Source organism: Callorhinchus milii, unplaced genomic scaffold (genome assembly GCF_018977255.1).
Source record: "Callorhinchus milii isolate IMCB2004 unplaced genomic scaffold, IMCB_Cmil_1.0 Scaffold1, whole genome shotgun sequence".
NCBI lineage: Eukaryota > Metazoa > Chordata > Chondrichthyes > Chimaeriformes > Callorhinchidae > Callorhinchus > Callorhinchus milii.
In genome coordinates this window covers 95,037,071-95,064,180 of record NW_024704742.1, presented here as the reverse complement: position 1 = coordinate 95,064,180, position 27,110 = coordinate 95,037,071, and the positions used below count along the sequence as shown (strand labels likewise).

The 27,110-nt window shown below is 41.0% G+C and overlaps 1 protein-coding gene across 1 annotated transcript in view; it reads right to left on the bottom strand.

The window, feature by feature from the left end:
• The window catches only part of LOC103187371 (solute carrier family 28 member 3), a 33,205-nt gene extending 6,419 nt beyond the window's left edge, over positions 1-26,786 (bottom strand). Inside the window, exons 1-14 of the mRNA XM_042333410.1 lie at positions 26,520-26,786; positions 23,430-23,515; positions 22,241-22,332; positions 15,849-16,038; positions 13,913-14,057; positions 11,960-12,073; positions 11,146-11,223; positions 10,957-11,037; positions 7,606-7,686; positions 6,347-6,472; positions 5,129-5,259; positions 2,906-3,074; positions 1,961-2,158; positions 1,524-1,605 (exon numbers count right to left, since the gene is read on the bottom strand). Coding sequence (XP_042189344.1) covers positions 1,524-1,605; positions 1,961-2,158; positions 2,906-3,074; positions 5,129-5,259; positions 6,347-6,472; positions 7,606-7,686; positions 10,957-11,037; positions 11,146-11,223; positions 11,960-12,073; positions 13,913-14,057; positions 15,849-16,038; positions 22,241-22,332; positions 23,430-23,515; positions 26,520-26,594 — 1,648 coding nt within the window. The 5' untranslated portion in view covers positions 26,595-26,786. The remainder of the gene's footprint in view (positions 1-1,523; positions 1,606-1,960; positions 2,159-2,905; positions 3,075-5,128; positions 5,260-6,346; positions 6,473-7,605; positions 7,687-10,956; positions 11,038-11,145; positions 11,224-11,959; positions 12,074-13,912; positions 14,058-15,848; positions 16,039-22,240; positions 22,333-23,429; positions 23,516-26,519) is intronic.
• Positions 26,787-27,110: the final 324 nt, after the last annotated feature.

Below are 27,110 nucleotides of genomic sequence, written 5' to 3'. Positions count from 1 at the left end.
CAGAGGTAGGAAGGAGCAAGGCTGTGGAAGGCTTTGAAGCTGAAGACAAATATTTTCAACTCTACATTGTGGGTTTATGCCTCATGTTAGTAACCCAATCTAGACTGACACTATTGCAGGGCTGGGGAGCTTACATTTGGTATAGTGCCTTATCACATTGTCGATATCTTAAAGCACTTCACATGATTTACTGTGAAGTGGAGTGACTCTGTAATCAAAAGTGTCAGCCAATTTGCACACAGCAATGTCCCACAAGCAGCCATGGAGTAAGTGACCAATTTTATTTGGGGGATTGTTGGTCTGGATACTGGAGAAACTTCTCTTTTTGAATAGTGCCACGGGATCTTTAACATCCACCGAAACAGAAAGAATTGTTGTGAAAGGCCTAAGTGCCTGATAATTGATTGGATGAACAAAAAGGTATAAAGTTGAAAGGTTATTGACATAAAGCAGCAGAATCTGCAGGGAACCCAGGCATGCAGAGGCAGAGGGCCAAAGCACGCTGACTGCTCCAGAACTGGGTAGTAAATGTTTTATGTATTCTTGCTGTGCTTATATTTGAATAAACTGAGTTAGCCACAAAACTTTATTGTCTGGTCTTTTGACTCGAACACCGGGAGTTCAGATCCCAACAATATGGCGACCGCAGCAGGACCAGACAAGTGACTAACTGGGTTATTCAACATGACAGGGTCATGGGAAAAGTACAAGGAGAAGATTAAGGGTTCTGTAATGGAATGGGTATAGTGAGTGTCTTGACCAGTGCACGAGACCCTTACACTCAAGCCCGAGAATGGGTTGAGAAAGAGATGCAAGCGGGTCACCTTAAAGGAAAAGGTGCCAAAAATGTGCATAAGTATGCATTGAGGTATTGTAGTGTGAGTAACTAACGTATAAAGCAGGGGAAGGCAGGACATCAAGAAACTGTAAGAGAGTTGAGGCGTCAGGTACAAGAGATGAGGATGAAAATTACTGAATTGAACTGCCTTGTGGGGGAACAGCAGGCTGTTGTTAACTTGGCAAGGGCAGCTCAAGAAGAATACAAGGGAAGCGAGAGCAAAGAGTCAGGAGTTTAGTCGATTGCAGAAGGAGCTGAGTGACGCTCGAGGGGTGCTAAGAGAAGAATTAAAACAGATCGGGATGGGAACTGGCGATCATACTAGATGCCAGGCTCATATCAAGAATTTACAAAGTAAGCTAGGGCAACATCAGGTGGTCATAGCTGCGGTCACAAGAGGAGATAATGATGATGATGATGTAGAGTGGGAAAGCCTGGAGGATGAGGTGGCCCACTAATTGTAATGATATTTTATAGGCAGATATGGCAGATATTTGCACCAGCAAAGTGCCGCAAACAGCCATGAGTGGCAAATTAATCTGGAATATTATTGGCCAGGATGCTGGGAGAAACTCCTTCTATTTTCAAAGAGTATCATGGGATATTTAACATCCAAGTGAAAACAGGATCTTGGTTTGATGTCAGTCAATTTATGAAACAGAGAACCTGGCAAATTCAAACTTACCCAACACTCCTACTAAAATACCAAGAGATCCAAAGTTAGAAAATCCACACAGGGCATAAGTAGCAATAGTTTCAGAACGGATCTATAAAAGAACAACCATGAATAAAGGGTTTGAATAATTATAGAAATCTTTACATTTGATATAACATCTTATCCTGTCAAAACTATTTCAAAGTGCTTCACAAAATGTTTCTGTTAGCATAGTTAGGGCAAGTTAGAAGGAATTTCTTCCCTCAGAGGGTTGGTAATGTGTTAAATTATTGAATATTGAGGCTAGATCAACAGAGTCAATAAATGAAACAGGATAAGCACCCAAGCAGCAAAAATATTTAATGATTTGAGAGGAAAAACATTTTTTCTTTTCTTCTGCGAAATTCTGCTAGCATGAGAAAGAGGCCATCCATGCTCCCTTTATAAAGAAATTCCCATTTACTTACAGACAGATACTGCTTCACTCCTTCAATGTACTCGGGTTCACCCGAAAGCCTTTTATTCATCAATACAGAAAGCTTTTCAAAGGCCACAAATTCATTGAAGAAGGTTTTTATTCCTATAAGTTCAGCAACAATGAAGCTGTCATCCCAGTCCACGCCCATCATGAAGGAAAAGGGCATGAAGATGTAGGAACAAATCAACTGGAAGAAAAGTTACAACTTATGAAAGATGTGTTTTAATCACTTGCCTAGTTAATGGATTTCCCACATGGATATAGGTTAGTTTGCTTCCTAATTTTTGGGAGAAATTCCACCTCGGTCTCTACTTCTTTCATATATGTAACATCTAATAGTGTCCAGAATTTGACAAATTGTTGAATTCAGTCTTAAGTTTGAAGTTGTTTTCTCTGTAAAACTTAAAAGAACTTACTGAAAACTGGCTTCAAAATTAAGGCTGAATTTAAGGATTCGGCAAATTCTGGAAACTGGGAGTCCTGAAATAAATTGTAAAGAGTCCCTATCAATGCCTGCTACATGGCTTGACATGTTGGACTGAATGACCTTCATCTGGGCTGTAAATTTCTTTGTGGTCCATCAGAAAGAGCAGAATCATTGACAGAATTGCCTTCTCTTGTTCCACACGTTTTCTGTTTTAAACATGAGGATTCCAGTTCCATCAGCCGCACATTAAATATCAGGAGAGGTTCACATGAAGAAGACCCTTCAGTGCAATAAATCTCAACAATCTAGAATATTAACACTACTGCCCTTTCCAATCCTGCCTGTACTAGTTGCTTTCTAAATGAGTCCAATGTCCGGGACTCTACCATCTTTCCTGGTAACCTGTTCCAGGTCATTGCTCACTGTGGAAACACCGTCTGTCCAAACTTTTATGCTTCAAAACCCTGGACAGAATACATGTGGAAGAAAATAAAGACAGAAATTTACCTCAAAGCTGAGCTGAGGACAGTCAAACATGTTTCCGAGCCAGGATAGTGTGGCATTAAGGAAAGCCAGAAGAGCCAGGAACCCAATAAGATTGGCAGCGATCAATGCCACAAGTGATACTGAGGTGGAGGCTCCAAGACAGGCAGCTTCTATTATGTTTCTTCCTTGCCTGCAGAATAAAATAGAAGCAATTGGGTGATATCATTTTAAGGGGCACCAACAATTGTATGGTTGAGTCTAGGGAAGTCAGTTTGGGGACTGATCATCTTTGACCCATAGGGTATGAAAGACTGATGCAAAAGAACACTGGAAAATGGGTACAGGGAGTATTAAGGTAGAGTTTGGATCAGTATCATTTGGTAAAGACACAAATAATCTCAATTACACTCCATGTACTGAGTGAGTACATGATATCAGAAGTGAACTGAATCAGGACTGGAAAAGACAAAGCAAGTGGACACCGATATTGGAAAACAAACACATACTTGAGCTTGGGAATGCCAGAAAAAGATTAACTATCAAGGCATGTGCAAATACCAAGACCATTGAATGTAATAGGAAACTTACAACATAATTGATAGGAGTTAGAACTGGATTTACAGATATTTGCAATAGTCACTACCTTACAAATATAGCAAAATGCAATATTTTTAAATGTGGGCAGCAGAAAAGGCACAATAATATTTCAAAACACTAGAGAGAGACGTGGAGATGCCTTTAGGAGATATGATGAATATATCATTCAGGTGTATGGAAGGACAGAAAATATATAATGCAAGCTGGACACTGGAACCCAAGCAAGTGTAATGTCATAGGAGATTTACCAAAGATTGGGAGAATAAAATGAGAAAGGGACAAGGAATACTCACTGCGTATAACAAAGGGGGAAACAGAGACAGTAGGAAGAGTAGAGATAGAAGTGCTGCAATGCTGTACACTGTCCAGGCCTTGGACGTCCTCCCGACGTGAAAGGTGCTATACAAATGTAATCTTGTTGTTATTGCTCTATAAAAGCAAGTCACATAAAGTAATATTTGACATTGAGAAAACCAGAGCAGAAACATTGATTGGACTCCCAGAAATAATCAAAATGGGAATGCTTAAAAACTGCATCACTAGAAAGTGAAGACGTATTGAAAAAAATACAGGAAGGGTTTTGTAAAGAGATGGTTAATGAAAGAGTTTGAAGTAAGATTAAAAGTTACAACATATGATACAACTCCTCAGAAGGGTATCAGCAGCCATGAAAGAAATATTAAAAGAAACACTAAAGAAAATGGAAACGGAAGGCATGTGGAGTAAGGAAACTTACCCAAGGTTTTGTTTGCCGAGAATCAAACCCAGGTCTCTTGCTTGCGAGGTGAGTGCTGTAAACACTGAGCTACAGGATCCCTTATATACATATACACTAAGTGCTTCATGAGGCATTGGGTTGAAGACCTTGTGGAAATCGATGAATGAAACATAGGTGGAATCATGCAATACAGTATAAGTGCAGTGACTACCTGAAGAACTACTGAAATCGGTAAGATTCCTTGGTAGCTCCCAGTCTTAAAATCACTCTTCTTGTGGATAGATCCCACAATGACACTCTGAAACAACAACAACTTACATGTATTATATAGTGCTTTTCATGTCGGGAGGACTGTCTTGAGACAGTTGGGAAACACCAATGAATTGCTCGCCTCAGTGACCACTGTGTTGACTTGTCTAGGTTCCTGGCTTAGCTCTGTAAGACACTCACTGTTCTCTGTGGCCACTCTCAGAGCAGTTTTTAGGAACTCGGCATTAATGCTGTCTGCACCTGATGCCTTACCATTAGCAAGGTGACACAGTGCTGAGTCCACTTCCTTCCAGCAGACTGAGCCATTAAGTCCATCTATTTGGCCCATTTCCCGCCAGCTCTTCCACCCTCCATTCAGATGGATTCTTGCTATGTCCTATTGGGTCAGATGCCAACTCCGTTTAATGCTTCCTCCAAACCCTAAGGATACCCTTCTGGGTCTATTGTAAAGCACCGGCCTTGTGTAACACTGGCACCATCCCAGAATGACCCCTCCAGCCATAACTGACAACAGACTTCAGCCAGAGATTGTTATTGTGCAGTTGTATTCCTTTATGGAGCGATACAACCCACTGATCCTACTTAATAGCCTTAATAACCTTCCTGCCTTCATGCCATTCATTGTTGTAAGTTGTAAGAGAGGAATAAGAGGAACTTACCCTTTTTCCAAACTAAGAACAGTTTTGAGTCCTACTCTGGAGCGATCAACTTCAGGCCAGAAGAGTTTGGCAACAGCCAGAGAAGCGGGAGCAGACATCACTGAGGCTGTCAACAGATGGGAGGCTGAAACCTGTATTTTAAACATCAGACATTTTGCTGGTCCTTAAGATAATAGTATAGTCTATTTGTACATTTCAGCCTGTTTTTTTTTGACAATTTACTGTCATCTTTGTATTACCACAAACCTAAGCTTAGGTCTCAACAGAATCCATTCTTTAGCTTTCAGGAACAATTTGCCTGTTGTTGGCTTTCACTGAACAAATATTCGAGAACACTTAACAAATATTATGATGAATACTGAACAAGTTAACAGGATATTTAAAGATGTTGACCAAAGGTAAGGCCAAAGACTAATGCTTTGGAAGGCAGAGAAGGGGTAGAAAGACAAAGTGGTTTTGGAAGAGAGTCTCATATAACAGGGACATGGAAGCTGAAGACTTGGACACCAATAGTGCAGTGGAGAGTGAGGAATAGACCAGAGTGACAGGATGAGGAGTGTGCAGGTTGGAACAGGGCTGGAGGAGAATACCTAGGTATGATAGAAGGATTTGAATACCAGGAGAAATATATTAAACTACATTTTCTGAAGCATTGGGAGCTAAAAGAGTTAGGCAAGGTTGGGGGTGAAATGAGTGTGCAGACTCTTGTGTGGGAGAAAACTTGGACTGCAGAGTTTTGAATCAGTTGAAGTCTTTGGAGAGTGCAGATCAGAAGGCTGGTAAGGAGAGCATTGGAAAACTATCCTTCTGGTGGGGAAAGCATGGATAAAGATTTCACTGGGGTGAGGGAAGGGCATGATTAGGGATTGTTCTAGAGGTGGGTAAAGGCAATCTTAGCAACGGATCTAATGTGGTGCAGTATCAAGAAGATCACTAAAGTTGTGTACCACTAAGTTCAGCCTGAGTAAACAGCTGTGGAGATTGATGGAATCAGAGCCAGAGGTATGCAGATGCAAGCTTCTCACAAGCTTTCCTTTACGAGTGAACATAATGTCAGATTGTGTTCAATAGTATAATCTTGAACATAAGGTTATAAATATTGTCACTACACTAAAATCCTGTGAAATGCTTTGAGACATCTTGCTGACATGAAAGGTGTTGTATCAAATGTAAGGATTATAAAGAAATGGATAATAACGATTATTTGTGGTCACTCACCCCAAATGAAATAAAGATCCCGAAGACAGTTCCAGCAATGGTTGCAAACCCACCAGTCATGACAGCATGGATCTCAGATTTTGTGAGATCTGAGAGGTACGGACGAATCAAGAGTGGGGTTTCGGTCTGCGTGTGCACGTAAACATACAAATAATTTGACTGCACATAAAAAATAAATTAGATCTGAATTTGCGGCATTTCATAATTAAATAAAAGTAATGGAGTCCTGGAGCTCAATGGTTAGATGTGGGTTTGAGTTTTGTTACTCCACACGCCTCTGTTTACCTAGCAGTAAGTAGGAACCAGTAAGTAGCAGTAAGTTGTTAGTCAATTGGCGGATCACTTCTACGGAAATAATAATCCCTAAAAAAAAACCAATAATAATTTGGTCACTCATTCCACGACTGTTTGTGGGACACTGCTGTGGGCAAATGGCTGCCGTGTTTCGCCCATAAGTATACAGTCAATTCACTTTACAGTATATTCTGTGAAGTACTTTGAGATGTCTAGAAGCCGTGAAAAGTGCTATATCAAATGCAGGGATTATTATATTAATATATATATACAAATAATTAACACCTGGGACATTCATTTAAATGCAAACTACGTATGTATTTAATTTGAAAGACTGATCAACCACTAGGTGTCAGCACATCTCAATGAGCGACTGGGGTAGGCCTCGATTTTTGTAATATTCCACTTCTCAGGCTCGTCATAGAGTTATACAGAGTGATAAGGCACAGAAGTAGGCCACTCAGCCCAATTGGTTAAAGAGTGATTCCTGAAGCAGGAAGCACTGGGATTCTCAAGATTACAGCACAAAAAACAAATATAAAATTGAATAAATAATTTACAAGTCACTGCAAATTGTGTGTTTGTGAGAACAGGCTGTAATGCATCCACCATCACACTATACTGGTTGACTAGCCTGCTAATACTTACTCTTAAAGCTCTCACTTGAATAAAGAGCATTCAACGTGTACTGGGTGCGGCAGGCAGAATTAACAACAAAAGTCAAAATGTCCCCTGAAAATTGACAAGAAGGGAAGACCATTGTACCTGGTTTCATGGTTTGTGGAGCTAAAGTGAAACCACATATGACATTATCATTTGAGGAAAGTGACTTGGTTTTACTATCTTGGCCAGATTTGGGATTGAAGTGTAAAGTCATGTGGCTCGGACATAGTGTTTTAATTCTGATGGATGACAAAGACTAGGGTGAACTTTGTAGATATCACTGACTGATTAGTTCTACTCACCAACCCCACAAATATGCTTCCTGCTGCCACCATTGACTCCATCGGAGACGTTCCCATGGTAACATGCATGAGCCAGCCAACCTTGATGGAAATGGAATATCAGTCTAAAGTAACACAGGATATTATTGCAAAGACATTCCTATCAATTGAACCTTTAAAAATCTGGTCTGTATCATTCAGCAAAATAAACTGTGATGCTGTAATATTGTAAGAATAAGAAAAAATATTTTGGACACTTTTCTCCTGACAGAAACCTTTTTTTTTGTAGCAGTAAAGATACATCCCTATTTAGTTTCAACAACAACGACAAATTACATTTATTAGCGCCATCAGGAGGATGTTCCAAGGAGCTGAGATTAAAGTATTTAGTTTCACTCAGTGAAATTGGATACAATTGCTGTCCTATGTTGAAGGTAGCTCAGATTTCCATGCATTAATATTTGGATAGGAAACCTCATGACAATAACTTGCATCACACTGTACTTAGGTGGACAATCTGGTTGAGTAATGGATTATATTGAGGGTTACTAGTTTACGGATTTTTAAAATAATTTTCAACAGATTATACTGACATTTTACCTTACTTTTTCCAGATTTTTTGTTTTCTTTTGAACTACAAAAATGGTCAATTTCTGGGTTTTAAGATTGTCAGTCTTCTGTATGGACTTTGTAACCTAGAGTTTGACCATTTTTGACGTTTGAAACAATAGAAAATACATAAAACAGACAATAATAGTTAGCTTTGGGAATTCTTACTAAGATTCACCACAGGAGTTGGGAGAAAATATTTTTTGCCAGGTGGGGGTGTGGGGGGGCGCTGAGTATTCGACCCCTTTTAGACACTCGCAGCCTCAGTATCAAAAATGGCTACCTCCCGCTCCCACCTCCTCAGTGTGCAATGCTCCTTGCAAGCTTTAAAGATGGCTGCCTCCATTGTCATCATCCCACAGACTCCAAGATCCATTGAAGTCTGCACAGTGAGGAAGGTGGAGGGCATCTTTAAGGCTGGTACAGTGTCTGCATGGTGCGGAGGAAGGAGGGGAACAGCCATCTTTAAGATTGGTACGGAGCCTGTGGAGTGAGAATTGTGGGGGTTCGGGGGGGGGGTGGTGGTAGCAGTCATCCATATTTTTGAAGGGAACTGAGCTTCCTCTCGCGCTAGCCACCCACTGCCTATGACAACAACTTGCATTTATACAGTGCCCTTCATGTGGCGTACTGTCTCGGAGCACTTAATAGTGGAGAAGCTTGACGCTAAGCCAGGGAGAGAGGGCAGTGACCATAGATTGGTCAAGAGGAAGGTCTCCAGAAGTGATCTGAAGACGGACAAGGAGGGGGCAAGGTGGACGAACTGAGGCAGAGAGTTCCAGAGTCTTTGTGTGGAGTGGCTGAAAGCATACCTGCTGTTGGTGGAACAGAGGGGACAAAGAATGTGCAGGAGGTCGGAGCCAGCTGAGCGAAGGGGAGGGTAGAGGGGATGGGTGTCAGCAGGTTGGAGAGGTACCAACAACAACATGCACTTATACAGCAACCTTCACATTGGCCAGGGTAACGTGTCGCAATGCTTTATAATGAAAACCTGACAAATACTGATTTTTATCAAATAAATTGGAATTGTGTCTTAAGTAAAATCACTTGAGTGTAACCAAATCTAAAGTACATTCACTAATCCCTTAAATATTTCATGCACACATTTCAAATATTTTAGGGTTTTATTGACTTTCCTGGGATTTTATTTTATTGCTGACCATAGTTCCCAGAGTCTTGATCCTTGCAAATTTATCTTTGCGGCTATTTGCAAATCTTTGTTAATTGCACAATTTTCTCTGACAAATAATCTATGAGAATAAGTAGAATCCAATTTTGTTAGGATGCTGGGGTATAGTGCCTTTTATATCAGCAGAATGTCTCAAAGTGCTTCACAGGATTTACTACAGAGGCTAGTAATTGCAGTAGCCAGTTTGCGCTCAGCAATGTCTCAGAAAAAAGCCAGGAAATAAATAACCAATTTTTGCAGGGGGATTGTTGGTCAGGACACCAGAAAAAATTCCCTTCTGTTTTTCAATAGTGCCATGGATTTTTAACATTCATCTGAATAGCCAGGCGGATTAACAATGCCCCCAGACCCACGCTTGGGAGGGGCTTTTTCAGCGGTCCTTAATAAGGATACATAGTAAATCCTGTCTTTCCCCTCAATCCCCCTTTTCTGGTGCACTCCACCAACGGGTGGCCTTGAGTGACACCTACGCTGCGGGGAACTGATCAATGGGAGCCGGCAACCTCAGGGCTTCGGCGATTGGATTACTCAAACACACTCCTCACCGGTCTCCCCAGCTCCACTGTTGAAAAGGTTCCAGCTCATTCAGAACTCTGCTGCCCAATACTGACCCGGACCAAACTCCATACCCCCATCTCACCAGTTCTGGCCAGGCTCCACTGCCTCCCCATCACCGAATGGATCGACTTAAAGAACCTCACACACATGTTCAAATCCCTTCACTCTCTGACAGCTCCCTACCTCTCCAACATCCTCACTCCCCAATCCACCACCCGGCGCCTCCGGTCGACTGACAATGGCCTCCTGCTCGTTCCTCACGCTTTCAGCCACTGCACCCCAAAACTCTGGAACACTCTCCCTCAATCCCTCCGCCTTGCCCCCTCTCTCCCCTTTTTCAAGTCCTGCCTGAATACCTTCCTCTTCAACTGTGCTTACGGCCATCTCCTGCCCCCCACCCCCTGACTCATAGACAGGCTCCGCAACTGTTATGCCCTCTGAGACGCTACCCTGTGTGGAGGGCACTATATAAGTGCAAGTTGTTGTTGTTGTTGTTGCTTGGCTCGTTACTGGCAAGTGGAGGGTGGTTGGAGATAGGAAACAGTGGCAGATTAACAATGATGCTGTGGTACTAGCCCTGTGCTTGGAAGTGGTGGACTGGCTATATGGACTATATGGCTATATTGGAAATTTCTAATTGGCTATCCAGCACCCCCATGATTAACTAACTTAAAGCATCCATTTTGAAAATTATTTGTGTACTGCTGGTCTTACTTTAAGTTTCTAATATTAATGCCAATAAGTTTAATTTATTCTATCAGCTTCAGGAAAGCTTGGGAAGTTGAAAGAGGTGTTTGTTAACTCATTGCTCAAAAGTTGAAACAAAGATAAACAAGACAAATGGGTTGCTGGGCTATATTGCCAAGTCAAGCTTAAGGTGTATATGGTCCAATCAGGCTGCACCTAGATTACTGTGTACAGTTCTTTTCGCTGTGTTAAAAGTGGGCTTTGTACTTGACCATTAGAAAGGTAATAATAAGACTTTTAATAAGAATTCAAAGCTGCTCACAACTTACCTTCATAATAAGCCACTGCATGAATCCAATATAATACAGTATGGAAATCACTGTGCTGAAAAAGATCACTATTGGGAGGACCTAGTGATTAAATGGGAACATTAAAGTGTTACTCAATTCTTTCTCAACTATGGTACCACCAGAACTTTTTAAGCATCAAATATTTAAACGTTTATTTTTTGTACTGACCTTAAATGCAATATAGTGATGTGTGAATGCATCACCAAATACAAATTTTGAACCGGCGTCTGTATATTGCAAAAAAAACTGTAACAAGATAAAAGTATGAATTAGTTACATGGAATATACCAAAACATCACCCCAATACAAAAGGCCAGCCCATCCTGCAGTCTCATGAAGCAGTGTTGAGCAAACAATTTTTGTTTCCCACAATGATGTAAAAATGCCATCCAAATCTTTCACTAAGTCATTTGTACATTTATGTCACCAAATATTTTCTCTCTCCTCAATAGCCCCCCAAATTACAAATACTTTTTCACTGTGCCTCGTTAAAAGGCAACAACAACAAATTTGCATAGCGCCTTTCAGGTCGGAAGGACATCCCAAGGTGCTGGACTATCAAGGATTTTTGCACCTGAACCTGGGGTTGGGATCAGAAAGGCTGAAGGTCCGACTGCCGATGGTGGGGTGGACAGGGTAGGGAACATGGAGCAAGTACAATGCAATTTTACATTTATATGGTGTCTTTCACATCAAGAGGACATGCCAAGGGTCTTGACAGCCATGGCTTATCAATATCAAATTGCAGTATTTAACCGAGACGTTTTATAAATGGAAATTCCACATTTGATCATAGTGTAATCTCAACAATAATAACAAATTGTATTTATATGATGTCTTTCACATCAGGAAGACATCCCAAGGCGTTGGACAGTGAAGGGTTTGCACCTGAGTTGGGACAATAAGTCCCATAAATATTTTGAAAAAAGCATTTGTCTTTTAAGGGCTTTTGGAAATGATTTAGTCATTCTCTTTCACATACCTGAACTTGAGACCCCAACCAGTTGAATACATTGAATCCCACTTGTGTTCTCAGACAGACAATTCCAAGGATAAACTGTAAACCCAATCCCCAGAATACAGTCCTCCAAGGCACCTAGACATGTTCCAAGTAAAAACTCATTAATGTATGTCTACAACTGTCATCTTAATGTTAGTTGCAGAGAGTGAGCTTGATACTACTAATGGGAGACAACAATATTTAGCTTTTAGATTAAGCACAAAATACCCAGAAAAAATATAAATGTCTGCATATTGCACAAAATCACAAGTTATTGTTTTGTGACTATTATTAATAATATCCCTTACATCTAATATAGCACCTTATCACATTAATAATAATAATAATCCTTGCATTTTGATGTAACACCTTATCACGTCTTCGAGGCATCTCAAAGCGCTTCACAGAATAGACTGTAAAGTGATTTGACTGTAAATTTTGTACAGTGTGACCAAAAAGTCGTGATAACTATCCTATTATCTAAAAAATCACTATATCTTTGAGACTTATTGAACATTGTAATGGGAACACAACTTTTTGATAACCCTGTACATTGATGAAATGTCCCAAAATGCTTCACAGTAAAGTGTTAGTTAAGATAGAAAACGGTAACTATTTGCATATTCTCAGCACTGGATGTGGTGCAAAGTTTAATTAACCTCACAGATTATTAATAGCTTTGGCCAGACAGTATCTCAGGAAAGTAGTGGGATCCCAAGTAAGTAGAAAAGAGTGTGGGAAGAAATGCGATTTAAAAGTGAACAAATTTATTAAGTTACCACACTGTGCTAAAGAGTTCTGGGCACTCCCACCTTCAACACCCAAATCTGTTCTTTTACTCTGAGCAACCTAATTGAAGGAACAAAAGCCAAAGCATAAGACACCAGGAAGGTTAAAAAGAGTAGGAGAAAAGAATGTTAAATAAAGAAAACCTAAAATTGAAGGATGGAAGAAAGGTTGAGGAGTGAAGAGTTGTACAATTTTGAAATCCTGTGAAAGTTAGAATATTACGTTAGAGTATGAGTTACTTCAAGGCTAGATTTCATCACATGAAGGTTACAGGGATAAACAAGTGGAAGTACAAAGGAATTTGCACCTTAGTCCTGTAGCTCAGTGACTCCTGTGGAGTCCTGTAGCTTAGTGGTTAGAGCACTCGCCTCACAAGCGAGAGACCTGGGTTCGATTCCTGTTCGATTTCCTGGAGTAAGGAAATCTTGGGCAAGTTTCCTTACTCCACATGTCTGATAATAATCCCTCAAGAAAAAAAACAATAATAAATATTGGTCACTTCAATCCAAAATTGGCTGCCGTGTTTTGCCCACAAATATCCAGTCAATTCATTTTACAGTATATTCTGTGAAGCACTTTGAGACGTCTAGAAGATGTGAAATGCGCTATATCAAATGTAAGGATTATTATTATTAGGACAAACAAGAGAGGAAGAGGCATTGAGAAATCACCAAACCTAGTCAAGGCTGAAGATTACAATAAAGAACTATTTAGATGGCCTAAATTCAGAACAACACAACTTTTTGATGAGTTTACTGCAAAACTATTTAGTAAAATTACCCGACTTGCTAGCATGTTGGTATCTCACTCACTGTTACTGTCTTTAAAAAACAAAAAAAAGTTTCTACATTTTACAGTAAGTCCTGTGAAGCGCTTTGGAGCATCTCGACGACCTTGTAAGGTGCTATATATCACATTCAAGGAATATTATTATTACACTTTCATTTGTACAGTAGCCAGTTGGTAGAGAGATGTGAGAAAGGTACTGTGCTCTTAAGTCACACATTGCCAAAGTAAAATTGAGAGCTGTCAAAATGTTATGTAGTAATAAACTGGAGAGTATGTGACAGGATGCGATAGAAATCTATTGTTTAAAAATACTTCATTTAGTTAACATTCGCAGGAAAAATAATGAACTGGCTTTACCTTTGTTGGATATTTGGAGAAAATGAACACGAGGCAAATATACATTACAAGCCCTCCACAGGAGATAAGTTGGCTGACACCTAGCTTGGCTGTGTCCAGTACAAGCCAACACAACACAGCTACAACCAAAGTCAGATAAATCACCCTGAGACAAAACACAGATTGAGCAAGTTTTTTTTTACTTCAAACCATCACATTGAATTGTATGTGTTTTAACTGACACTTTACATAATACCACACGAAATATGTGCACTGAGTACCTCAAACATATGACACTGAGACCTCAAAATGTGTGCTGAGTTGGAAAGTTACATTAAATAGAGTTAGGATCCATTAACTCCAATGGATGAGAGCTAACTTTCTTCAGTTGATCATCAACAAGTCCGAGGCTCTCTTGATTGGCTCCTGTGAGCGCCTCCGACTGACTGCATCACAGCCCATGGTTGCACACTCCACCTTGCTGAGCCAGTCTGGAACCTTAGGATCTTGTTTGACCCTTAACTATCCTTTCTACCCCCACATCTACGCCATAACCCGCTCTGCCTTCCCCACCTTGGCAACCTCGCCCGGCTCCGCCACTGTCTCACGCCGCAGGCCTCCGAAACCCTCATACACGCCTCATGACATCGGGGCTCGATGATACAAATTCACTGCTTGTCGGCCTCCCCAACTCCTTGCGCCACAGGCTGCAGATCATCTAGAACTCTGCAGCCCGCGTCCTCTCCCGCACTAGGCTCCGCGACCCTATCACCCTATCACCCCAATCTGTAGGACCCCCATTGTGGAGTCCTATAGCTCAGTGGTTAGAGCACTTGCCTTGCAAGCAAGCCACCTGGGTTCAGTTCCAGGCAGGGCGAAACCTTGGGCAAGTTTCCTTACGCCACACACCTAATAATAATCCCTCCAAAACAAAACAATAATAAATTGGTCATTTGCAATCCACGACTGTTTGTGGGACACTGCTGTGCGCAATTGGCTACCGCGTTTCGCCCACAAATATACAGTCAATTCACTTTACATATTCTGTGAAGTGCTTTGAGATGTCTAGAAGACATGAAAAGCACTATATCAAATGCAAGGATTATTATTTATTATTATTATCCTTGCCCAACTCCACTGGCTTCCCATTACACAGAGGATACAGTTCAAGATCCTGGTCCTTACCTTCAAAGTCCTCCATGGTCTTGCTCCCCCCTACCTCTCCGACCTCCTAACCCCCTACCACCATGTTCGCTCCCTGCGTTCAGAAGGCTTTGACCTGCTTCATGTACCCCGCCTTGCTCACCCCACTATCGGCGGGCGGGCCTTCCACCACTCTACACCCACCCTCTGGAACTCCATCCCGAAGTCCCTCTGTCTCACCCACTCCCTCGCCACCTTCAAGACCCATCTTAAGACCCTCCTCTTCGACCATGCATTCGACTCCCTGCTTTGCCCCTGCCCTTTCCCTTCCCCCACCCCAACCCTCAGCTCGGGTCTGCAACTCTGTCTGTCCAGCGCCTTGGAACGTCCTCCCGACATGAAAGGCGCTATATAAATGTAATTTTGTTGTTGTTGTTGTTCTGCAGGAATGCAAGTTTCAAATCAGTTTTGACTTTTATTTGAATGTGCCGGGCGTCATTGATCAAGTTTCACCCATTTTTAACTGTGCTACCAGATAGAATTATACCTCACAGAGGAACAGCAAAGTTCAAATCTTCCCCTCTTCAAAAAATATTCACTGTTGCACCGATGACTAAATAATACACCTTTTTGATACTTGTTCACAATGCAACATTATTTTATGGGGTTGCACAGTCTTGCTTTGTGCCACCTTAATGACTATTTTAAAGTTATTTGTAGTTTAATCAACGATAAAATCAAAGATAGATATGTCAATTCTCAGCCAATATTATTGCCCCAGAATAACTCCAAAGCAAATGGACACTTTACTCACCATTTTAACCAGTACCATTGCTTCTTGATGAAATTGTCACAGGGAACAAAGGCCTCAACTATATTGTCTTCAAACTTTGCAACAAACGTATCCCAGAAGTAAAAAAACAAGCCAAGTAAGGTTAACACAAGGAGAGGTAGGGCCCTGTTGAAGTTCAAAATGCATGCTGCAATCACCATTGTAAAGTAGCCTGCAAAAATAAAACCCACAAATGATGTATTTAGACTTGTATATATTTGAAGTTCTACCTGCAATTATTTACCTCAATCTATAACTATCACAAGTTATCCATATCGATTGTCACGGAAGCCTGTAACAGATACCTTTGAAGACAATATTATCATTGCTATTTACAGATATTGATTCCCTCAACCATTAATTTGGCATTAGGACTGATGTTAGTTGATTATTAATGATAAGGAAAAGAAAATGAGCAAGAAATTACTTTTGGGGCTCAATTTAGAGATTTTGATGCCATGCACTTAGCACATGTTGTTGAACTTAGTGGGAAGAGAAATTTAACTTCCAGAGCATGTTAAATTTGGAGAAATGCAGTGTATCAATGGGATGAATCAAGTCTGCATTTCAGGAATGAGATTATAATAATAATAATCCTTGCATTTGATATAGCGCCTTATCACGTCTTCGAGACGTCTCAAATTGCTTCACAGAATATACTGCAAAGTGAATTGACTGTATATTTTGAGGGGCGAAACGCAGCAGTCAATTGCGCACAGCAGTGTCCCACAAACAGTCGTGAATTTAGTCATCAATTTATTATTTTTTAAAATTATTTTGGAAGGAATTATTACCCCTGGAAAAGTAATTTGCCAATCGACTAACAACTGGGATCCTACTTACTGGTAGGTAAACAGAGGAGTGTTGAGTAAGGAAACTTGCTTAACATTTCGCCCTGCCGGGAATCGAACCTGGGTCTCTCGCTTGCGAGGCGAGCGCTCTAACCACTGAGCTACTGGACTCCACATTATGTGTGTGTTTGAGAGGGATGATGGGTTAGTCCATTCTGTTTGCCAAATATAATGCATTTGTTGATTTGTTTTGAACTATTCTGCTCCATTTGCTAAGTTTAGGAAATTTTCTTACTGTTTTCTTAGAAAGAGCAAATGATGTTTCAAATTATAAACAGAATTACAACATGAATCGAAATTAAATATACAAAATTTAATTAGTTATTTATAAGAGAATAAGGATAAATTTTCCAAATATGTCAAAGCTTTCACTTCACGAATCTGATTCATCAGATAAACCACAGGCTTTATCACTTTTTAAGGATGGGAATCTAAGAACAGGGGAGGTATTTTATACATGTGTATATGAATCACTCAGCTTTTCCTGACCTCCATAACATTGACTGTCTCTAGCTCCTCCCTACACAAGCTGAAGACCATCCAGGTCTCTGGAGCCTGTGTTCTCTCCTGAATTAGGCTCCTGTCATCCCCATCCTCACTTCACTTCTCTGGCACCCCAATCCCCAGCGGAACAAATTCAAGATTCTTGTACTCGTTTGTTCAAATCCCTGCATGGCCTCAACCCACCTACCTCTGTGACCTACATCAACTCTATAATCTTGGTCGTTTCCTGTGTTAGATTGACACAGAGGCCTGCTTCATGTCCCCCACTCAACCCACCTCACCATCAATGGAGGATCTTTCAGCCATTTCCCTACTTTCTGGATCTCGGTCCCAGAATCCCTCAGCTTGTACCCTCTTGACCCACCTTTAAAACCTGCCTTAAGATCTGTCTTTCAATTGCACTTTCAGTCTCCTTTCTCTACTCCATCATCCTCCTCAGCTTCCCCTTTCCCATCCCAACTCTCCTCAGCTTCTGCACCCACCATACCCCTCTGCCAGGTCTGGCGCCCATTCAACTATGTGAAGTGCTTTGAGGGGTCCTCCCATAGTGAAAGGTGGTGCATAAATGTAAATTGTTGTTGCTTGTCAACCGTACATTCCATTATATATAGCTTAGCCTCCTATTGTAGCTGAGACCCTTTATTCAGATATTAATCTAAACTATTAATCTAGTGTTTGAGTGTCCTCCATCCTACCATAACCCCCTGATTGGAGTAGCCCCTGCAGAACAAAATACTCCAAATAAAGTCTGACCAGCATTCTACATAACTGCAGCAGCCTCTCCTCCCGAAATGGACAACAGAGAGACAAGTAATGGGCACTATATATATATATGTTGTTTCAAACTGCACAAATAGCATTAGGTACATTGAAAGTGTATTTCCTGGAATATTATACTTATTGCTTTGGGAGCGAGGATTAGTGGAACTAACCACCATTACATGTATATGATTTGCTGGAAATATCGTCCTTTTATCACTGTGGAGTTCTGGTTGAGTGCTTCCTTTATGGGGAAGTCTTGTAAAACCTTTTCATTGGTTATTATATAATTAGGGCACACTGAATTCCCTCCATACAGATATAGTTTATATGACCAACATAATAAACACAACTCGTATAATTGACCCTCATGTCCATTAACAAGGCCATGACACAAATAAATTCAATCTGTCAATAGTGATAAAAAATTTGGTGGCACATTAGTTAACAAAATAATGTTTATTGCATTTCCATAATCTAATTTGCTCAATCAATGTGCTACAAATAGCCAAGGGGTAAATGTGTCCAACTTCAGCCAATTTCTTCTAATCAATAATCACCCTCTTGGTATAGTAAAACGTCCTGGTACCAGTCCTGAAATTGCCCGTTGCAACTCTTTGACTGCACCTTGGTCAGCTTTTCCCTCCGTAACTGCTTCAAATTTCATCCCCCCCACCACCCCGGCTTGAGCACCTAGCCAGCCAACAGTGTGAAGTGCTTTAAGGCATACTCCCGACATGAAAGTCTAATAAACGTAAATTGTATTGTATTAATGGACACAGAGGAGCCACTCACTCAGAGCTCCGCAGTTGAAAAGGGACATTAGTGAGGGTAATAAATGCAGTTAACTTATCATCAGTGGGACTGAAATTGGAACTGGAAAAAGACGAGGAATCTTATCTTGGAGGAATTTGTTAAGGAACTCTGGAATACAGATTCCACCTGGGTCTAGAAATAGTCTGTTTAGGTAGAAATTTAGAGGACCCAGAATTTGTTAACTTGTTGAATTAAATTGGTAGCACTCTTGCCACTGACTCAGAAGGTTGTCGTTTCAATGCTTGCGTCGGGACTTTGAGCTCACATAATCTAGTGTGACACTCCAGAGCAGCCCTGGTGAAGTACTGCATTGTTGGAACTACTGACTTTTGGATGAGACAGTAATTGGGGTCCTGTCTATTTATTGAGATGGTCGTTAAAGATCCCTTGATGCTTTTCGCAAAGGCAAGAGTTTGTCCGAAATACCCCAGATGAAAAAAATTGGTCACTGACTTCATGGTTGTTTGTGGGAGATTACTGTGTGCAAAATAAGATGCTGTGTTCAGTTACAAATAGACAGTCACTGTACTTAATAGAAAAACTCATTACGATCTGTTAAGGCTCTTTACCAGGGCAAGGATTCTTCTTGAATAGTTATTTGTTTGAGTGATATTTTTAAAAGTCAATAGCTGTGAAAATTGTTTGTAACTAAACCAAACAAGTTTGCAAACAAAGCGAAACAAGTTATTCAGAGTGGAGAGTTAGACATAGATCCTCCCAGGCCACAAGGGGGTGCTGTGACTAGTGCGGGTACTTGATGGAGGTTAGGTATGCATGCTTGGATGCATTGCAGAGAACTCTGCTCTATTGGAGGGTTGTACCACAGCACAGAGACAGCACTTGTCAAAGTCACAAAGGACGTCCTCTTTGTCTGTGACCAGGGCTCCCTCTGCCTCCTCATCCTCCTGGATCTCTCTGCCGCGTTTGACACAGTCAATCACACTATCCTCCTTCACCAACTCTCCTCCCTCATCCACCTTAGTGGAACTGCACTTGCATGGTTCAAGTCCTATTTAACCAACCGCCTCCACTTCATCTCGGCAAATGGTTTCTTCTCCCGCTCACGCCCATAACTCCATCCTTGGCCCCATTCTTTTCCTCATCTATATGCTCCCTCTTGGCAATGTCATCTGCAGACACAGAGTAAATTACCTTCCACATGTATGCGGATGACACACAAATCTACTTTGCCTCCTCCAGTATCAACTCCAGGTCCACCGATGTTCTACCAGCTTGTCTGGCAGACATCATGGCCTGGATGGGTGTAAACTTCCTGCAGCTGAATGTGGACAAGACAGAAGCCATACTCTTCGGCTCCCATCAATTTCTTCACTCCTGCGGATCTGAATTCCTCAACCTCCCTGGGCTCTCCCTCAGACTCACCGAACCAGTGCGCATTCTAGGCGACCGGTTCGACCCTCAGCTATCTTTCCTTGCACACATCTCTGCCTGACCAGGACCACCTTCTGTCACCTGTCGCCACATTGCCCGCCACCGACTGTACCTTACCCCACATGCGTTTGTCACCTCCCGCCTGGATTATTCAAACGCACTCCTAACCCCAGCTCCACTATTCAAAAATCCAGCTCATTCAGAATTCTGCAACCTGCATACTGATGTGGACCAAACTCCGTACCCAAATCTCACCAGTTCTGGCCAGGCTCCACTGGCACCCCATCACCGAATGGATCAACTTCAAGATGCCCACACTCGTGTTCAAATCCATTCACTCCCTGGCACCTCCCTACTTCTCCGACCTCCTCACTCTCAAATCCAACATCTGGCGCCTCTGCTCGACTGGCACTGACCTCTTGCTTGTCCCTCGTACCCTCTGCTCCACCACTGGAGGTCACGCATTCAGACACTATACCCCGAAACTCTGGAACATTCTCTCTGAATCCCTCTGCTGTGCAGCCCCTCTCCCCTTTTTAAAGTCCTACCTAAAAATCTTCCTTTTCGACCATTCTTACAGTCACCCCTACCCCGGCTTGGAGTCAAGCTCTGCGGTGTGAGACGCTACACTGGGTGGAGGGCGCTACATAAGTGCAAGTTGTTGTTGTATCGTGGCTTCCTGCTTGATCTTGTCACAGGATAGTACAAGAGGACACAACACGACTTCTTCCAGCAGACCAGAGGTCACTGTGATGCATCTGAGCATACACTCCCACCCTCCGCCGAGCACCCACATTAGGCACAGGATAGGATGGGAGGCCTCTGCGATGCAAGACTCATCTTAGAGGATGAGTTATCCAATCAATTATTACATTGTAAGTACTTACAAGAATTTCTGGAATGCAACTAGTTATGTGTGAAGCACAGTGACAAGTAAAGCGGAATCCCTTACTAACATTTTGCATGCTTAGCAACCAGGATATTGACAGCATGGCGAATTAAGTGGTAGTGACAAGTTATCTTGTTATCAGGAGTTTACTGTAAACTTTTTCAGCTCGATCTTAACAGCGATGACAGTCTAATTTGAACTTTTGATGTTGAATAGTTTATTGGTGTATATATTGGCCAAAATCAATATAGGAGAAATTATATAGTCTTTATCTTAATACATGGCACCATCACAATAAGGTACTCATTTTTAATCATATCTGGCTTCAAAGCTGTTTCTTGCAATTAATTCCTACAACACACACTTTATTAAACATGGAAAATAGGCCTCATCCAAGATTGGGCAATGAATCTCGATGAGATTATTCCTATCTGAGTATACTTCTATAAACTATTTATTTGTGAATACTATTAAAATTCCAAACCAGTTGTGTACGATCAGGTCTGGTGCATGTGAAGAATCCCTATGAATTCAGACAAGATTTCACTGCCAACACACAATAACTTAGATGCAAGAGGCAAATGCATATATACTTGGGGAGTACAAGTAGAAAGCATTATAGTTAGGAGGTGGGATTAAGGGAGGTTGCCATATATTTTCATGTCTACATTTGCTGGACCAGTGGAGTAGAACATAAAGTGTTAAGCAATTTCATTTAAAATAACTTTTGCATAATCTTGACACTTTATATACATTCACAAATTTTCTCTGCTATCTGATTATTATATCCCTGAACCTATAATAATCAATATATTTGTTATAGGGCCTTTCACATCGAGAGGATGTCGCAAAGCGATCACACGATATATTGCAAAGTGAAATGACTGTATTTTTTGGCAAATTAAAACCTTAAAGAAGTCATTATCAAGATTACAATGCATAATGCTTATTAAATCAGAATATACAGAATGAATAGCATCTGGTTAACATGAATATAATTGGTATTTTCAGGACAATAAGGTCTAATATAGAGTGCCAATACCAATTCTGAGTTGTAAATCGTAAACATAAAATAGCTAGAGGCCACTTTTTTTTGCATCAGATAAAGTCTGTCTGTATTTTAATTACTGCTAAATGTGCTTACTCAGTATGATAAATACAACCTGCCAGGAAGATGCCCAGAATCACACAATGAATAAGTCCTCTATGCTTTTGATAGTGTTCTTGTATCTGTTCATATTTCTTTTCAACAAGTCTGTGAAAATTAAATGTTCAAGAAAACAACAGTCAAGTGAGTTTGAAAAAAAAACATTAAAATTCTATTTTTATTCTTGTTGTTAACTGGATACTTTTATCTATTTTGCTTATGCTTGAAGGGATTGAAAGTTTAAGCGGAGAGCTCGCGTTCCATTCAAAGTACTCCATTTAAATATAGAAAAAAAAGAAAATATTGTTATGTGATTATCACAAGATCACAAGTGCCTAAAACGGGAATATTTTACATTTTTCAGGGCTAACATTCCTTACCTTTGATGAGCTCAAAAGTTCACAAAAACAAAACAAAAAAAATCCAGTGCTCAAAGAAACGGTAGCTTTCACTTCACATCCACTCCCTCCTTGCCATCAAGTCATCTGGTCAGCATCAATTGTGTGTTTTTTTAAGTGCCAAAATTGCCAAGGAACTCCATTATAATATTGTTTCGGGTTCATACATTGTATTATATCAGGGCACAAAATGAGACATCACTTCCCTTTTACTGCATATGTGATTAACATGCAGGAAGCACAACTGACCCCATTCCTAAAAGAAATAGCCACTGCTGACATCACTTTCTGCACACTACACTCTGTGCAATGTGCTGAAAGGTATGGCTGGCCCTATTTCCTGTGTGCACAACAGGCAGGAAAGCCAGTAATCATGCTCATGGGTCCAATAACAACATTATCACTAACCTTGCACAATAACATGGCACATTATCATTATCACATGGTAGCATAGATGTTGCCTGACTTGCTGCGTGTTCCCAGCGACTTCTGTTTTATTTCAGACTTCCATCTGCAGTATTTTACCTTTTGGCAAATTATTTTTCTGTATTTGCCAAAGGGATGAGAAGCAAAACACACTGAAGAACAACGGAAAGCTAAATGACATCAGCGAATGTTCGCATGTTCGACTCTCTGGCTTTATTTGATACTTTGGCAGCTTTCGAAAACCCTGCTCCCAATTTAATTGATCTGACTGAGGTGCTTCCCACCACTTTTACAAATATTGCAAAGTAAGCAGCACACCATAATATGTGCAAAAGCAGGCTATGTGAAGATCAGTCTTCCATTTATAGTTGTTATGATTACCTTATAGGACTGCTGCTTTCATTGTCTCTTGCATCCAATTGTTTTTCCATTTGCTGATCACCGTCAACCTCAATTTGAACGTCATCCTAAGTTTCAACAAAAAGAGTTGCTGTAACCTGAGTATTCTGTAATAATTCTATAGACATGAAGGAAGTCCAAGTTTGTACCAATGGTAAGATCAATGGTGACATATCCATGATTTATGCATTATTATAGAAAGTAATCAAAGCCAAGATTTTCTCAAGGCAAAAGTAAATAAATCTTTGTTTGAAGCCAGAGTGGTCCAACCTTTCGGGTGTCGAAGGCAGGATGACATATTTGAGAAACGTCCGCTGACCAAATAAGCAATATTTTTGTTTTTCCCTTCCAGAAATATAAAAGAATCATTCAGAAATCCTATGATTTAAATTGTGTGACTGTATTACTTAATAATGATCATCTCAATTGGAAATAAATGCATTTTTTTAATGTACAGGATCACCAAAAAGTTATGATATCTACCCTATTATCTAAAAAAAACATAATTTCTTTAAGACTTGTTAGACATTGTAATGGTATCACAACTTGTTGGTCACCCTGTATTAAAGTCAAAGCACAAGAGATAAACTCAGCATTTGGAGTCCCCTACAACAAAACCAAAACAGATGTATCCATAATTGCAAAACTAACTATGAACTCCTTAAACACAGATGACATATGACAAGCAAACAAGGCACTGAGGTTTTCCATTATTTTCAGTAAATGAGTAATCCACTTTCCACTTAGACCGAAATCCTCTGTTTTCCATATCTACCTTGTGCTTCCTACTGAGACTCATACTTCTGTAGTTTTAGAATTGCAAAATACTGCTGCTGCTCGCTGCGTCTCACCAGGTTGGATGAGGGTCGAGCCAGCTCCAGCTGCACCCTGTCAGCCCCTCTTCCTGTCACTCTCCTCGCTGCCTCAACAACAACAAGACAACAAGATTCCATTTATAAAGCGCCTTTCACGTCAGGAGGACGTCCCAAGGCGCTGCACAGTTGGGTCATGACCCGAGCAGGGGGGAAATGGTCAGGGTGAGGGGAGGGAAGGGAGGGAGCGAGGAGGGGGAAGAGAGTCGAGAGGGGAGCTGAAGGCTCGGTCAAAGAGAAAGGTTTTGAGACCGGCCTTGAAGGAGGAAAGGGAGGAGGCGGTGAAGGCACTGGGGGATGGAGTTCCAGAGCCTGGGGGCTGAGAGGCTGAAGGCCCGGCCACCGATGGTAGGGCGGTTGGGGCGGGGGACGTGGAGCAGACCGGAGCCAGAGGAACGGAGGGTACGGGCAGGTAGGTAGGGGGATAGTAGGTTGGAGAGGTAGGAGGGAGCAAGGCCGTGAATGGCCTTGTAGGTGAGGATGAGGATCTTGAAATCAATCCTCTGGGGGATGGGGAGCCAGTGGAGGCGAGCGAGGGTGGGAGTGATGTGGTCCCGAAGCCTGGTGCGGGACAGTACACGAGCTGCAGAGTTCTGAATGACCTGCAGCTTGTGGAGGGAGGTGGCGGGAAGGCCGGCGAGGAGAGAGTTCCCATAGTCCAGCATGGAGAGTCCTCATGGAGAGGCACAGCCCAGAGGTGAAGCAGTGAAATGAAGTCGGAAATGGTTTGCGGGACAGACAAAATCATCTGTTGAGCCAGTTGAGGCCCGTTGGTCCACGCTGTTTTAAGCAATTTCTCACAAGCACATAGTCAGTTCTATATAGTTGCATAGAAGCTGCTGATAGGCAGTTAAAGCATATGCTATCAAGGTTATTAGACATTGTAATGGTATCACAGGTTATTGTTCATCCTGTATTAAATCAAAGCACAATAGATAAACTCAGCATATGGAGTCCCCTGCAGAGAATGCTCAACAAAGCCAAAACAGATTTTAAATCAAGGTTACTTGATGGTTTCTCTTAAAGTGCTTCCAATGCACTGTTATATTTCTATTACAATCAAACCAGAACGGCTCAGCAAATCACAGCAAAGTAACTGAATCAGTGGTCCATATTTATTGCACAAAGTAAGAACATTTGAGCATGGCAGGTTAAGCAGATTAGGATGAACATGCCATCACGGGGGAGTTCGCAGTAATGTATTACTTTCATTTCAGAGGAACTGTTGAACTGCGGTCAACGAACGTATCATAGCGTGATAACCGTGCTGTGGCTTTATCAGTGCAGCATAACCATGCAAGGCTGTTTCAAATGGATATGTATGTATTTGTAATGAGGATAATAATAATTATTAATAACAATATGACATTATTACAAAATCTCCTTTCACAGAACAGGAAGATTATCTGCTGCACCACAGGAGGAATGCACAACCAAGCATCGGTCATTCCCAGCCCTGCCTGAAGCAAGCACCAGCTCAAATGCATTCACTTCAGTAGCATAATAGTATTTAGGCTTGGATATTACCACTGAGGTCCACCGGTATGAATGATTTTAGAAGCATAGGATGAGGCACTGGGTGCTAATAAGGAACAGGGCAGAAAAAAAAATCCCTAAACCTACTTGAGATTTTTCGACGTTTGTGTCCTGGAATTTTGTGTGCCTTATTTTTGAAATGTATAGGACAGTCTTGGGTAAAAAGCCTACATTCATTCCTATCACTTATTTAAGAACAGTTTAAGAAAAATTGGGTTGGGGACCGGTCCACAACCAACCTTTTTAACTGTATCGATAAACAACTGGAGTGACATGTGATGGGTATTTTAGTTTTAAATTGTAAAAACTTATTTTTCATTGATTCTCCCATTTTGTCTAAAATGTCTACCACTGAATACACCTTTTCAAATAGCTTTTCCTTCAAAAATAAGGGTTAATTGGAAGATATAAACACCACCGAACTTTCGCAAACACTTTTCTGGCAATGGAACAAAACATGCATATTCAATGCAGCACATTTCCTCTCTTTTGGAGAAAAACACTAGAAGCCATTAAGATGGCTATTTCAGATTCATTAAGAGCAGAAAGGCAAGGCTTTGGAGTTTTTGCAGGTGTATCCTCCCCTTTTTAACTTGTCGTTTTAAAACCTTTAAGTGGCTCCAACTTGCTATAAACTGCGGTGAATGAGAATTTAAAGCCTTACCTGGAATGCTGGGTTTTGAACTCCACCTGTAGTTTTCATACAATCCCCAGATTCGTGAAAACGGTTCATCTGCATTCCTCAGAACTTTTTCTAAAGTCTTCAAAAGAACTGCTGGTGCATTTACTGAGAGAGCGAGGGCATGCTGTATGTATGCAATACGATATATTCTTTTACACCACAGAAAACAAGCAATGCATTTAAATGATTTTAAGAGAATTCAAAACATCAGCCTTTAACTGATTTCTTTAATACATGATCTATGATATGACCTGAGATCACTCCACCTGGAAACTTTGGAAAAGTTACAACAAAGTGATAAATGTGCCACCATTGATGTAACTATGCGATTGTGCATTGGATTAATGTAGCTTGATCACCCAAAGAATTGCTTTTTGTTGCAATTGTAAAATTGTGGGAACATTGTTGTGTACAAATTAGCTTCCATGTTGGCCTCCAAAGTACAATGCACAGTATTGTATTTTGTAGGTGAACATGTTTTACAATAAATCCTGTGAAGCATTCTCAATATCAAATGCATGGATAATTATTATTTTTAACCTAGCAAATGGATTTTTTTAAACAATTAGGAAA